Genomic DNA, 13359 nt, shown 5'->3' on the forward strand with positions numbered 1-13359 from the left:
TTTAGTCTGTAAAGCTGAAGGTGCTTGAAAAATCTTCGACGGCTGTAAGAGCAGGCGGTCTGGTAGCAAGCGGCAGTTGTTCTCAAGTCAAGTTCTCAAGTCAAGAGTTCTGTTTGAATTTTCTAGGAATGTCCAAAAACTGATTGGGACATTCCTTATATATAGGGGGGGTAATTCCAAGGGACACTTCAAAAAAAAAAAGGGGTAAAAACCGTTGACCAATCAACATGTGACACCTGTCACAGGCGCCATGTGGCAAGCCACGTCACCCCTGTGAGGGGCAAATGATTAGGGGATTTTTACCCCGCCACATGGACCAATCCGGTTCTGCCACGTGTCCTCCATATGGACTAGCCATGACCCTCCACGTGGACCAACCAGAATCCGCCACGTGTCACCCAGTGAAGAGCCTAAAGTGGACCAATCAGGGTATGACACGTGGCACACAGATTGCCAACTTGGACAAGCAGCCTTCCAAGGCCCATACTTCAAGGAAGCCCAGTCAAACCTAGGTTTCCCGTAAACCTAGGACTGGCACACATTACGAGACCCTATAAAAGGGAGATGTCCCCCTGGGAAACATTATTCAGAAATTATTAAACACACGTGTACATTAATTGCTAAGCATTAACTCCAGCTTAAATTTATTAATCAACGGAAAATTTGTCCACAAGAACAAACGAGGAAATTATAGAAGGGCAAAATTCATGAGTATTTTTTAGAAAGATTAATTAGCAAGTTCCCAATTTACATCTTCATTAACCCATTCCCATAAATCATCCACATTTCAATGTACCTCCTATATCATGCCAGACACGAACACGCAAGTCTCATAGGCAAATCTACGCCTAACAACATTGTGTTAACCTTAAGTCGGGTCAATTCTATTATAGATACCTCTCTTTGACTCAATACCAAATTGAGTGAATCATTTTCTTAGGTCAATTCACATTTAGCTCCGATTATTCCTTCGATTGGAAAAATTTACAATCTAATGAGACGGAGTACAACACACATTCAAGTTGTACATAATTACGTGACATATAGTTGCCTGGATATGAATTCAGCAAATCGGAAATGAATTTTTTTTCGGTGCAGTTGAAATAATATACATGTATTTTTTTTTCTCTGTAGTTGAAATAAAAATACATGTATGTAATTACACTTACAAGCAACCTCATATAACTGTATCTAAACAAGAGCAGGGGATAATATAGACATGTATAACTCTCGAGCTCTCTACTAAGTCACTTGGAAACAAAAATATGGCCACTAAAGGTGCAAATAATGATATTAGTACAAATTGACAGCAATGGTAACGCTTTAAGTATGCTCCCAATCACTTTGTCATTGCCTCGTTAGCTTGCTGTACTTCTGCTCTCTCTCCTCTTTTCTTCTTCTCTCTGCAAGAATTACAAGAAAACATAACCATTCAAATCAATCCAAATGATTCTCTTGTTTCTGTAAGAAATTTCAGGCTTGAATAAGAGAATGCCATTGTTTTTGAGACTCTTACCTTTCCACATATTCCTTTAACAGCTCTTTCGCTTGTACAAGCTTTGATAGGAGGTTGCGATATACATCAAGATCCCGATCCACATTTTTCTTATTTACATTCAAGGCTGAGCAGAGCTGTTATGCAATGAGTCAAATAAAACTATGAATGATTGGAATTTGGCATTTGGTTTACATTAAATTCTCAAGTAACCATGCAGAGAAAATAATTGAGAGTAAATAAGTATACAAGCATGCTTTAAGGGGTTTTGCGAATATCAACAAGATAACATCACACAGTCTGACAGTCCCTATTATAGATGCAACAGCATGAACCAATACACTTGCACATGAATCATGATTAACATGTGTTCCTTTCAAGAAGGTTCATCAGCCAGTAATTCTTCAAAAAACTTCAATAGATTATGTAATATCACCAAATGAGACTAATAGATTTCAGGATTTAAATTGAGTTATATTAGGAATTTCAGTGGCAACCAGAAATTGGAAATAAGATTTTCAAGCAAATCACAGTAGGCCAAAATAAAACTCAGTAGTATGATATGGTTAGAACCATCATTTATTCAGAGAGACAATGAAACACAACAAAAAACTTCAAGCAGTTGTCAATAAAAAAAATATATACAAAACAAAACAAAAAAGCAAAAACAAGAAACTTAAAAGAGTATCAGATAATCACAGTCCCAGAATATTAATAGGCAAGTACCAAAAAAAAAAGTCTAAAATGAGAACTAAGAACCAATTTTGTACATTCAAACCAAAACAAAATAACAAAAAAAGAAGTTTGTAAACTGACCTTCTCTAGGACGGTGGGTTCAGACGCATTAGCTAGTTCAAGGAGACGAAACAAGCCAACTGCAAAGAAACGACTGTAACTAAAACTCCCATTTCCACCAGCTCTTGCAGCAATATCCTTTAAGATGTCCTCTATTTCACCTTCTCTTGATGAGAAATCAACCAGTGAAGCAGATGTTTGGGTACAACCCCACTCCTCCAATTTCTGTGCATCTTTTCTAATGGATAGAAGGTTGAACTGTCACTATTTGAACCACAATTCAAATGTTTGAAATTGGACCATTACTATCTGAATTACAGTTAAACGTATGTATAGCATTCACAAGTCATAAAACAAGAAAAAATTTCTGGACCTTGAACTCAACACAGGAATATATATATATATATATATATATATATATATATATATATATATATATATATATATATATATATATATACTCATATATACTCAAAACAGGTCATGCAATATTTCAGCCCTTGTGGAAAGCGGTACTGACAAAAACACAGCTTGACACAGAGTCTACAAATCTACAATGTACTGAGCCTTATGTCTAGCCATTTTACAATAATATCCCCCTCTAACTGTAGCTCCACATACAAAGGCAAAGAAGAAAGTGGGGTAAAAGTTAGGAAAGTGCGTCCCATAGGATGGGCAAACTAAAGCTCAGATGGTAACTTTTCTGCACAAATCGAATTAAAGCACAAGAAGAAAGAATTCAATGGAAATTACTTAAAAGAAAAGAGCAAAGAACTTTGGGGAATGGGAATAAAGATAAAAAAGCCCTGTTAATACCAACGGTGAGTATACTACCTTAACTGCCCCATGAAAACATAGAAAAAGATGTAAGTTTCCAAAAATACCTAGACATGTGAATGGATAAACAGGAAAAGATCTACTTGAGTGACTTGAAAAATGAACATATAAGGATAATATGGGAAAGCCAGAAATACATAGACTTGCGACAGGATACTTAAATGTAAAACATGTAGGAAAGCTACACCGGGGTCACAGATATAATCATAGAAAGGAATTACCTAAAACAAAAGATCGAAAATAAATGTAAAAGATTTTGAACGTAAATGTCTTATAATCTACCCTTGTTATAACATAAACAGTAACATGTGCTGAAAATACAACTCCATGACTCGTTCAAATTATGAGCTTATGCAAGTGATCAACATGGAAATTTTAATTCTTATCACCTAAAACCTCAAGTAGGGGGACATGCTTTTTGCTAGTGGGAGTCAACATCACTTCCAAATTTCAAATTTTGACCTTATAATCCAAGAACATGACAAGTAATTGCAACCAACACGAACCTGTACTGCTCGGGATCCTCATTTAGTGCCTTTATGTAAGCTTCAAAGATGGCACTTCGATCTTCATCACTGGGATACCCCTCCATCAGCTGATCATAGACAGTAACAAAACCAAGGGCAAACACAGGATCATATCTGTATGTCCTTTTGTATCTCATCAAGTGTTGCTGGACAATCAACTCTTGTAGCACATTGTTGTAGATACTAGGAATAGGCCGTTTGTAGGCCTTGAGAAAATTTAACTTCGTCTCGGATACTGGGGAGTTTCTGAAAGTATATACAATTAAAAATATTATTAAACTAAATGATTAAAAAAAAAATGTCCTTCTCTCATTCTCCCTGACAAGCGTGTAAAAGGAAGGAAAGATGAGTTAAAACTTATTTACCTTTACAGTGACTAAACAAACTACCAATATGATACAACCACCAAATAAAGTAAAGTGACCATAAAATAGCAATGCTAACTAAAAAACCAATTATTCAATCTCTTACCAGCCTCATAAAAGCATACATGGCATACTTTCTACTTGTTATGAAGTGAGGAAAGAAACATCATGCTAGGAGTGTCTAAACACCGATTGTGCAATGCATGCTTGCCTGTCAGCAAAGGTGCATGCTTGGTATGTAAAGAGGCTTGTGTGCATCTAGTGACCCAAGTGTTTGATTATAGAAGGCACATTCATTCCTTTTGAGAACAAGGGTTGATGACAAAAGGATTTTTTGTCATAATCTATCTGTTAAAAGCCATTTTTTGTGAGAAACTACCTAATAAAAATAATGTTTAGGATTCTAGTGAGTTTATAATGTTTTAAAACAAGTGGTGATACAACATCTATATTGGACTAAAACACAAGACAAGTACCAAAGCAAGGCAACACAAGGTAGCCATCTTTGATTTCACATCCATTGATAATCACACAATTCACTACCTAAAGAGCTTTATCTTGCAAATACACACTAGATTGACAAAAACATCATGATTGAATATAAAGCATTGAAAATCTTAAGAAAACCTAAAAAGCATTAAATAAGGGAAATACAAGTCATTGAAGGTTGGTCCTAACACTAGGGCTAAGCTACATCAGACTTTAAACATGGAACAGTCCATTAGCTTTTCCCATTCTTATAGATGCTAACACTTATACAGTTATACTCTTAATATACGTTCTCTCTATACGAACAAACTCAGTAAATAAATTCAGTAGACAGTGTCGACTAAAAAGCCATACTCTGAAATGGAATTTGTCTTTCCACAATATATTAGGAGTGATTGTTCATCAATTATATTAAATCATCAAATACTCTTTTGTTTTCTCTTATCTCATAATTACTCATTGACAATGTGACAATAGTTAAAAGACATAAAATTTAGGAATTAGTGACTATTCAAAAATCGGACATTATACTTGAAACAAATGTGAAATAGAATTGATACAAAGATGAGGCAGAGGAGGGAAACTTAGACAACACAGGCATAATTTATCCAGAACTCACTACTGCTGAAAAGCATACATTGCCACATAACAACATGATTCGTTCCAAGCTTCCAACTCTAGTAGAGTTCAAAGCAATTGTTCACATATATTCTTTTCCTAGTTTTTTAACCAAAAGAGTCAAAGTCACACTTGCCAGGGACTGTCATTTGGTTCATTTACTCTCTAAACTAAAAAACAGAAATTCATAATTCACATTATCTTACCTAAATCCTAACCACCATATATCGCTTTACCAACCAACAATCTTTGGTCCCCATTTTCCCATTATCCTTCAAATTATATTTAAATTGGTTGTTCAACTTCTACCAAGTCCAATTCTTATCAGCACCTCTCATCTTTAACATAGATAAGCAACAAACGATTAGGTTAAAGTCTTGGTTCATGCTTGGATTAAGGCCAATACAAACAATCAGGATAAAATCTTAGTTCATGCCCTTGGATTAAGGCCAGTATAAATGATTGGGTTAAAGCCTTAGTTTTAACCAAAAAAAATGAAAGTAAATATGAAAAAGATGCGTAAGAGGATGCTGTGGTGTTCAAGAAAACGTGTTAGTGTTAGTTGCCCACCACTATACTAGGACGAGGTTAATAGCTTTCTCTCTTCCTCATCATCACTATCTCAATTTCCTTGCAATCACGCTATCACTACCTCATTTTTCCTCACAACTTCCTAAATTAATCTTCATTTTCATTAGTTTGAATTATATTACCGCTAATACACTACACCCATTCCAAGAATGCCCTTAGGAGTGATAATCAGTCTACCTCGCATCAAAGCCCCTAGCAAAAGTGGCTCCCTATATACTATAAAAACTTCTTGCTTCATTGTTCTAATAATCGCAACAATTGAAGTTTTGTGCATGCCAATGCACAACTTTAATTATGAAATGCTAATGTTTGTAAAATACAAAATGAGACCAATTCAACCACATTTCATAAATTATTAATTTTTAAACTACAATAATAAAAATAAATTAATAAATAAATATTGTGGTCAAACAAATAATTGCAAAAGTCTAATAGTTATATTATTAAACGACTTAGGAAGTTTATACAAAATCCCCCAACAAAATAGGCTTACCATACTAATGTCAGCACAAATTATGACAAAAAATTCACCAAATTCATCAAATTCAACAACACTAAAATACAACTTAACCATCAATTCACACTTCACCACGCTAAAAGAGCATTCAATTGAACTTCAATCAAGAAAAAATAGAAAAATCTTTGCATAATTCAATACCAGTAATAGCAGAGGTAGATGACATGCACTGAACAGCAAAACCAGAAGAAGAATTCGAAGCTCTAACAGCAGCAGAAAGATCGGAAGATGAATTAGAGCGCAGACGAATTAATTCGAAATTAGTTGCAAAAGTTCGAGTCGAAGTAACGCTCAATTTTCTCTCGAATGACTGAGATAATGCCGAGAAAGACAACGATGTTACAGCCGCCATTGAAGACCCAAACCAAGCTCAATAATTACAGAGTATTGAGTTGACGATGAGAGAGATTTGAAAATTATTTTGGGATTGAATTTAAGCAGAGATTATCGCCATTGATGAAGAGGTAGTGAGAGCTTTTGTTTGTATATTTTTTGGTGTTAGATGTAAAAGACGAGAGAAGAGAGGCTGAAAATTGAACAAGTTGATTTTATCCGACTTTATCAAATCAAATATTTGTCATCCTTCTAATTAGCCATTAGGAACTTGCCACGTGGTTTCTGTTTCTTGATGATGAGGCAATTTTTTTAAAGGGAGGAAAGTTACGTACATATCTATACTACTCCGAATATACTTCCTCCGTTTTTTTTTTTTAACTTGACTCGCTTTGACTTTTACACTATTCATCATCCCTTCTTTGACCGTCTTTTGTGAATAATATGTAAGGAAAAACATATTCAAGTTGGATCTTTTTGAATTTATCTCAATAAGTACTATCATAATATATAACTTTATAATTTTTTTTATGGAGAATTAAAGTTATTAGTCGTTAAATTTTTGCATTGACAAGCGTGATAAAAGAAACAGGTCAAGTAAAAAAAAAAAGGAAGTATTAAAAGGCGTTTCTAAATTTGTGTATGTGTCGCGTGATTCCTTTCTCATACAAGTATTACACCACATCATCATTCAACGACCTTTTAACATCATGCCACATCATCATTCAATGTTATGATCTAAATTAAAAATGCATACAAAGAAATTCAAACCCAAAACCTCATTGAATGAAAACAACATGTATGACCATCTTAGCTAGAAATAAATCATGTTCAATTAATTCACATTTATATAAATACAAGTATTAGAATGTAGAATAAAAACAAAATAAATCCAAAATAAGTTATTTTTGTCATTGTATTGTAATTTACCCACAATATATAAGTTAACAAGACTTTTAAAGAGTCTAATATATATATAAATGTAATTATTCAAAGTATCACCCGGAGCGAAGCCTGGGTCACACACTAGTTGGTATATAATAGGGGCATAATGGTAACTTAGTACAATAATAAGGTGATGGGACCACATATTGTTTCGGGGTTTTTTGTCCTGAGGGAGAGTTACGTCACCAAGACTGATTTCCATGTCGGTTGTACCTGCAAAACAACGGAAGCTCCTGTTGGTAGGAGTTCCGCCTCCGACGATCAAGTTAGAACCGGTCGAAGTAAGGTTAAAAGTGCGAAAAGTAAAAGTAGATCTTCTCGAATCCCGAGATCAGGTGTTTTCTTTTATGTGAGAGAATTAATTGTGTTGTAATAAATGAACGTCTCCCCAATATGGGAGAAATCTCCCTAGGGTCGTTGGTAAATGTGCCCATACCTAGGTCATTCTAACCTAGATTTGGGGGGCTGCGCCGTTTTGCGGCTTTCCTCAGGAATTGGGCTCTGAAGGGTGTCTTTTTCCCAGCTGATTGGGAGTGCCACGTGTCAGCTGAGGATTGGTTCATTTTGAACCTCTCCTAAGGTGACACGTGTCACCCTCTGATTGGGCCACGTGACCTGGGTATTTTTACCCAAAACATTTTCCCCTCACAGGGGTGACGTGGCGTGCCACGTGACGCTTGTGACACTTGTCACTTAGGCATTAGTGAATAGCTTTTAATTGTTTACCTTCTGGGGAAACTACAGGGATGCCCCTGAATTTACCCCTCTATAAATGGAATTTTACCCCCCACCCCTCATTTTTGACATTTTCAAAAAATTATAGAGAGAGAAAGTCAAACGTTCTAGAGAGATAATCAGACAACTACCTGTGTATTTCTTAGACAACCGCCTGTGTATTTCTCAAACAACTGCCTCATTTCTTGCCCGCTTGTTACAGCCTGTCAACGCTTGACTCTTTCCAGAAAAACACTTAAGGTACTGTCTCTATTCCCCTTACTCTTCTACCGTTTGCGTATATAACATTGAATCAGATGGATTCACCATTAGCACACACTGCACAGCCTAGGTCAGCAGTCAACCGGTCTCCTGGTACGGCTGAGTCTAGGACAAAAGGTGCCGCCTCAGGTTGTTTGGACCACCCTTGTAACTCCCCAAATCCGACCATCTCTGTGTCTGTGCAAGACGCAATGCCTAGGCTAATGTGGACGGCACCTGATCCAGACTATAGAAAGGAAGGTATAGATGGTGTTCCGCCTAATGAGGTGGAACCGGTTGGCGAGGAAAGAGAGTCTCCTCCAGGTGCACCTAGCACTCCTTGTGATAGTACCCTGGAGAAATCTGATGAAGCCGAGTCCGAACAGAGAGACGGTGAAGAGACTGGCTCTGTATCCAGCTCAGAGAGAGACGGTGGAGAGACCGCCTCTGGGTCTGGCACTGAGGAGAGTAGTGGCTCATTATCCCTGCTTGAGGACAGTGAGGAAGAAGAGCGAAAGAAGTGGAATAAAGAGACGGACCCTTTCCGGATCCATGTTTCCGCTAGGGATAGGGCTAACATGGAACAAGGTTTGGAGAACTTCAAGAAGAAGCGTCCTCTTGGAGAGGGCTATGCCATACGGTTTCCGTCTGAGCTTGGCACCATTGCTTAGAAAAATAACCAGCTAAACGCTAATAAGTACTTTGGCTGTTATGAGGCAGCGTTCCTAGCCGGTCTTCGCTTCCCCCTCCATGATGCAATAAAGGTAATCCTTCGAGGATACGACCTTGGCGTGTGGCAGTTGACCCCAAACTCTTAGGTCAACATTCTGGGCTACATTGCCGCCTGTGAGATGCTGAACCTCTATCCCAGCTGGAAGGCTTTTTCTCATTTGCATTACCTGAGCCGTAACCCAGGCTGATGGAGGGCTTGGTACACATTGACAACCCATCCGGAATATCTCATGACCTTAGACAAACCGTCTAAGTGAACTGATTGGAGGAACAGGTTTTATCTTGTATCTGCCCCAAACGGCGAGAAAACTTTGAGTATCGCTGCTACAATAAGAAGCCGGATCTGTTGGTCCATAAGTGTGCCAAGCCCAAGGTTCCAGACGCCGACTGGGAGGCAATCATAGAGCCGGAGTTCTTTGGGGTGACTACCATGCCCCTAGCAACCGACGAGTTAATAAGCGTACCCAAAAACTAAGTACCTAAACATGAGTGGCTGATGGACAAGGCGTTCTTGTCCACCTGCGGTCTGAGCACCATGTTCAATAGACATACGTAGAATAGATATTCGACAGTTTTATGTCGTCTCTATTGTTTCTAACTTGTGAACTCTTGTTTGTTTGATGATCTGATAGATGGTTCTTTTTGCAGAAACTGGCAGAAGCATGCTTGCTGAAGGCAAGACGCCTGCCGCTCTGCAGCTTAAATAAGAAAAGAGAATGCAAAGAAAAAGAAGGCCCAGCTGGCGGCCAAGGGTCAAGTATGAAACCGCCTGCACTAGTCTTCTTTATCTTTACGTATAGAGACGGCTATGACCGCCTGTATACTTATTGTTTGCATTTTCCTGTCTAGGATGGAGACAAGGGGCCTCCTAGATCCCTTACCAAGCTGATCAAACGGAAGTTAGATAACGAGGTCACAAGCTCGTCTAAGACCAGAAGGTATCTTCTACTCAGACGGCTCCTGATTTTTCGCTTGGGAAGGGTCGTCTGACCATCAGCGGGAAGAGTATCAGGAATCTTGGTCTTGGGATAGACCTCTCCAACAAGCCGGGTGCCTTTGAGGTGCCGAAGGGTGGCGAGCCACCCAAAGCTGCAAGCGATTCTGTAGTGGCTGTGGGTGATCTAAGCCTTTAGCAACATCCCCAAGGTACGGATGACCCCTTCGAATCCCCCTTTGAGCTTGGTTGGCCCATGCGGGTTAAGTCACCTTCTCAGCTACAGTCGGAGGGTTCCTCAGGCAGCCCGCAGTCTGTTGGTGGCGCCTATGTAGCTTTCACACCAAATCTACCTTATGCTGCAGATCAATCCCCCCGGTGGCCGGATGTACAACAATTCTCCAAGACCATGCCAAGGTCTATACCCAAGGAGGATAAGGAGGCCATCCTTGGGATTTAGTCATTTAATGTCGAACGCATCCTCACCCTGCTGTCTGAGGTATAGTAATTCAGATTCTTTTAGTATAATGTCAGTTGTGTTTCTAACACATCGTTCGCATTTATACAAGCGATGCTGAGAGTTGATGGGTTGAAGAAGTCGTATGCTCGCAAGTAGGAAGAGGTAAGGAGGGCCAATAAACGGGCGAATGAGTCCGCTGACGTTACCTAGTATCAGAATACCATAAATGATCTGGAGACTAAAGCTGAGCTAATGACGCAGGGGGAATCCATCAGGCGTCTAACGGCTGCTCTTGATGAGGCTAACCTGAAAGCCACTAATTTTGAGGCGGCGCTCAAGAACGCCCAAGCGGACCTCAAAGCTCTGGAGGGCGTCGACAAGGAAAACACCACCCTCCGAGCAGACGTCAACCGTCTGAAGCATGAGATGGCTGCTTTCTAGGCCAACTTCAGGGTAACTCTGGAGGCTGAGCAAAGTTGCCTTATTAAGGAGAATGAACAAAACTATGAGGACCAGATGAGGATGGCATGGAACCTTGTGCATCATGGTGCTGATTATAGCGTCTGGGCTTTGGCCTACTAGTACCCAGATCTTGTTCTTTCTGCAAGGGCTGAAGGGAAGCCGGATCTTGAACCGTTTGAAGAATGGGCAAACAAGGAGGCCTCAGGCAGTGAGGAGTTAGCTCAGGTTGCAGGGGAGGGAGAGGAGAAAGAGCAACAGGTAGAGGATGCACCGGTGAACTCTACTCTACCTCCGCCTGAGATGGATGCGGCGAGGGCCCCGTCTCAGCAAAATTAGCTTTCTTTATTTCTATTTGGCCTTTGGCCGTCTGCATTTCCGCTTGCGTGCCGAGTATTTCTGTTGTATTTTTTTGGTAATCTTTTTCAATTTCCTGGACGTAGATCCGGTTTGATAATCACTCTCCCGACCTTTTGGTCGGGTTTTATTTATGAAATGACCTACTGAGTCGGTTTTGTTAAAATTTTCAATTCTTGCCGTTTTTTCACTTTTGCTATGAATACGCTTCGATTTTGCCTCTTGTTACTTGCATGCGGCAGCTAACAGGCTGGCTAGTCTTTTGCCCCTTGGCAGCTGTGTAATTGGTTTCAAAATAGATTGATTGACCGAGGAAATTTTGATACTTTAAGGAGTATGAGAGGTTTCTTAGTCAATCAATCACTACAATGATTTCCCCAAGCCAAGTACACAACCGTCTAAGATTCAAGTGGTACTATCTTGAACACCCAGACGTTCACCGTTTGGGTCATCAGTGAAACTAGAATTGATTATCCATGAATATACTCAAGCGTATTTTTGCCCCATTAGGGGAATTTCTCGAGTTACAAATTTTTTATAAGCTTTTAATCTAAGTTGGAATAACGGCCGGATACTGGGTGGTGTCAAATAGGACATGCGGTTTTCTTACGCCGTCTAGGTTCTATTTTAGATTATTCAGGTCAAATGACTATGAACTAGCCCCTATTGGGCTAGTCAGTCTTTGTCGTTTGTGTTTAGTTTATAGAGCAATGTGCCACCCAAATGAGAGATGCTCTCTACAACGAAATTATCCAGATGGGCGTCGCCGGATGTCGTACTCATGTTGGAGCAAACGGTTGGTTTAGATTTGGCCGTTTGCACATTGCACAGGCGGTGTTCCCATTAGAAGACATATCTAATAAAGCATATATAATCATTGAAAACAAAAAGCAATTTTTCATTCATAGGCTTTTATTTACAAAACATTTACAAGTCTTAGAAGTAGTACATCTTCATATTGTCTACATTCCAAGCACGCAACTTTGACAGTTGCGCGCGCCACCTAGCAGGTTCAACATTCTGATTTTTTGTTTCATTTTTTTTTTCAGTCGAAAAGATTTTTTTTATCAAAATTGTTTTTTTCTTTCTTTTTTTTTTTTTTTTTTTTTTGGCGAACCACAAATTTTTTTTTTTTTTTTTTAATATCTCTAGGTAACAAGCTGGAATTAATTAGGTTAGACATGAAGCATATAAGCACGTATTCATGTAGTCACATAAGCACATAAAAGGAACCGTTAAAGCATACAATGCCATTCTATGGTCAATGCTTGGGTGTCCTAAGGTACCATATCTTAAGAACGATGCATGAATCAATCACTCAACGTGTTAACCCATGTCATGATTCTCCCAACATTTTGTTGGCGATATTGGTGGGATGATTGATATTGATTTTGGGATAGAAGCCTAGTGTTGGCGACCCCTAGTCTATGAGCCAATCTCCAATGGTTAAAGTGTGCTATGATTATGCATGATGCAATGTTGCTTATTTGGTTTTACTTTTGTTAAAAAGGAAGATATTATGCGTTCAAGTCTCGCTCTTTAACTAGAGATTATCCAAGTTAGCCTTCGTTACAACTCATAGGCAACCTAAATTGGAAACCTTGAACCATAACTTAAAGCTAATCTTGTAACCTCTAGTTCCCTAGTGGAGTTGCCACTATGAGGAGGGTAGCCCGTTGTTGGGGATCCCATATCATCTAGCGACATGTTTAGAAGTGTTATAATCATATATCACGTTTAGGGTACTTTAGGGTACTTTTGGTCCACAATGAATTCCGGATAAACCCGTTCATTCAAACATTATAATCAAATTACATATCATTCATATTGAAGATTATAAGAGTTATAAATTGTACCAAATTGCACGGTAAAATTCATAACACTTGGGGGAGTAGACCAAAAATTAAAAATAAAACTCTCACTTAAGTGT

The 13359-nt window shown here is 38.8% G+C and overlaps 1 protein-coding gene across 1 annotated transcript; it reads right to left on the reverse strand.

Moving 5' to 3' along the window:
• Positions 1-1047: 1047 nt before the first annotated feature.
• Positions 1048-6770, reverse strand: LOC110704688 (protein THYLAKOID FORMATION1, chloroplastic-like). Its single transcript, XM_021882506.1, has 6 exons — positions 6376-6770; positions 4798-4804; positions 3634-3900; positions 2312-2528; positions 1517-1632; positions 1048-1403 (listed from the first exon to the last, which is right to left on the reverse strand). Exons 1-6 carry the CDS (start codon positions 6584-6586, stop codon positions 1340-1342), a joined length of 882 nt encoding a protein of 293 aa, XP_021738198.1. The 5' UTR covers positions 6587-6770; the 3' UTR covers positions 1048-1339.
• Positions 6771-13359: the final 6589 nt, after the last annotated feature.

This window comes from Chenopodium quinoa, unplaced genomic scaffold, assembly GCF_001683475.1.
Source record: "Chenopodium quinoa cultivar QQ74 unplaced genomic scaffold, ASM168347v1, whole genome shotgun sequence".
Classification (NCBI taxonomy): domain Eukaryota; kingdom Viridiplantae; phylum Streptophyta; class Magnoliopsida; order Caryophyllales; family Amaranthaceae; genus Chenopodium; species Chenopodium quinoa.